This window comes from Parus major, chromosome 3 (assembly GCF_001522545.3).
Source record: "Parus major isolate Abel chromosome 3, Parus_major1.1, whole genome shotgun sequence".
NCBI classification, from domain to species: Eukaryota; Metazoa; Chordata; class Aves; order Passeriformes; family Paridae; genus Parus; species Parus major.
The window spans coordinates 39121835-39124493 of NC_031770.1; the positions used below are offsets into that span (position 1 = coordinate 39121835).

The 2659-nt window shown below is 49.2% G+C and overlaps 1 protein-coding gene across 1 annotated transcript in view; it reads right to left on the minus strand.

The window, feature by feature from the left end:
• PRR18 (proline rich 18) overlaps positions 1 to 298 on the minus strand; it is a 1224-nt gene extending 926 nt beyond the window's left edge. The window contains exon 1 of the mRNA XM_033512915.1: positions 20 to 298. Within this exon, the coding sequence (XP_033368806.1) occupies positions 20 to 298 (279 nt within the window). The remainder of the gene's footprint in view (positions 1 to 19) is intronic.
• Positions 299 to 2659: the final 2361 nt, after the last annotated feature.

Sequence of the window (2659 nt, forward strand, 5' to 3'; positions counted from 1 at the left end):
CCGGGGGCGCCCCCCGCGCCTTCCTCGCCGCCTTCTCCTCTGAGGGCCGAGGCGCTGCCTTCTTGGGGGCCGAGGCGGCCGGCGGCGGCTTCTTGGGCTGCGCCCGGGCGGCAGCGGGGGAAGCGGATGGGGTCGGCAGGATGGCCGGCAGGAGGGGCGGCAGCGTGGCGGGGCGCCCGGGAGTTCCCTCCGGCTCGTCGCTGCGGGCCCAGGGAGGAGCGGAGCGCGCTCCGGGCAGGGCGGCGCTTCTCCCCGCGGGCGGGCAGGGCCCCGCGGCGCGCCGGGGCTGCAGCCCCATGGCCAGAGGCGGACGAGGAGTCCCAGCCGCCGGCACGGAACGCGAGCTCGCTCCGCGCCGACAGCCGCCGATTTTGCCTCTCGATAACCCGTCCCCCTTCCCGCCCTTCGCCCGCCCCGGGAACACCCTTTCCCGGCGCGGGGAGGGCGTGCGGGCGGGGACGGGGGTCGTGCCGGCACTGGCCGCCCTCACGAATGAGCCGCACTGGTCGCGCTCGATGCGGCGCTACCCCGATCTTTGCCCGGTCCTCTCCCGCCCGCCCTACAGCGGAGCCGAAATAAAGAAGGGGATGGCGGGGCTCACGTCTCGAGGGCAAAAAGGCTCTAAATTCCTCCCGAAGTCCTCAGGCGTCCAAGAGTGAAAAAGCAGCATTTTAAAATCACGTTAAACTCTCTTGCCGTCTCAAAAACATGAATGATACTTCGAACTCCTTTGAGCTCCCGGAAGTATCGTGAATAAAGGAGGCAGACACACTGAGACCCAGGGCTGACTCGGACTTTGTGGACAAGCACTGCCTCGTTTGGTAATGAACAGTATAGTTCAGAGATTCTTCTTCTGGCATAAAGGTCTTCTGTGACAGAGCTAAAGCACATCTCCCCGTTGGAGGTTTTTTGTTTGTTTGGGGTTTAGTTTGGGTTTTTGTGATGTCCAAGAGAACAGCTTTCTATATTTTCAAGTACTCTAGCCAACAACAGAGGTTTGGAGAGGTTCCATGGAGCAATAGTAAGTAAACATATTTCCAATGGATCTAGGATGATTACCACCACTCTGAAATTTAGCCTTAGAAATCATGGCATATAATTTCTACAGCATTTACTTCAAAGTATTGTCTTAATTAAGGTACCAAAACTTTATCAAAAAATGGGTAGCATGTATGCAATCCACAGGGACAGACCTTCACACCTCTGGTTCCACACTTACCATAATGGGTATTACTAGTCTGTGAAGATTCCCCAACTGTGAGCTCTTGGAATACTCATACACAGTAAACAAAGACAGGATATGAAAGAGCAGAAGACCCAGGCAAAACAACGACAGAGTGTGTGCTCCACATGCAGATGGAGGAAGTAAACCCTTAAATGTTCAGGAGAGAAAAACAAGGAAGGCACATGATGTGTGCAGACCAAAGTGCATATGAAAGCATATGGTATATGGAAAGTACATGGAACCTTTGGTTCTTGAACCCATTCTCCTCTGGTGATCTAAGTGTTAACAGATGAGTGGTAACTTCATCATTTACTATAGTGGATAAATAAATAAATAAATAAATTTTAAATAACCGATGTCATTCTAATTGAAGACAACGGTGAAGGTGCCTGCGTACCACCAGAACTGGTGGGTGATGGGCAAAACCAGCTGTGGAACAAATGAAGGCCTGGCTCTGAAGCACTAGTGTGATGGGTGGGGATGGGATGGAATTTCCCCAGTCAGCTGAGGTCAGCAGCAGTGACTGGGGAAGGGGCAGTCACTTCCAGAATGTCTCCCATCATTGCCTACGCACATCCTACTTAATCTTCAGTGCAAGCTGAAAACTAAAAAGGAACTAAAAATTCACCCAAGGCTGCCCCAGCACCCAAGGGCTGTGGGCAGAGCTGAAATAGCTGTCCCTACATCACACAGCACTACTGAGCCCAAGAGCCTTCTGTGGGGCCAGGACTACCTGGGACCCCTATCACCAGCAGGGAGAATGCCTCCCTGGGAATTTACTGTTACTAATCAGTTAAAAGGTGTGGCCAAGTTGGAAGTGTAGCTGCAGAATAATGCAATCATCCTGTACACAGCTTCCCCAAAAGTTGTTGCTATGTTTTGCAACATACACTGAGATTTAACAGGAACATACTGTACCTCAATTTGTCTCTTTAGCCTGAACTCTGAAAACTAAAACCACTGAAGTTTTCCTTTTCCTGACATCGCTGATCATGTCTTTTCAAAGCCATTAATTCTAGATTCATGGATCCACAGAAAAAAAAGGAATCCAAATCAACTCAGTTTTGAACACACAAAACAAAGCACACCCATTATGTGTGAAAAAGAACCTCCTGCAATAAAGTATCAATCACCAAGCATTAAAGATGTAACTCTCATCGAGAATAACTGGATAGTTCTTAGCTGACAAAATTAAAAATGAGAACCTGTTACTGGAGCCAGGCAAAATGTTAGAGCACTTCAATCTATTACCAGATTAAGTCAGAATGAACAGTTTGTCTAAATACTAAAAGAACCTTTAAGGTCACTTCTGCAAATGTATCAAACAAATTTGGATATGGTCATATACACACATTTATGCTTTCATATTTATTCAAGTGTAATGCTGATTTTTTCAGCCCTCTATAGCTGATTTCTGAATAAAAATATATTAGG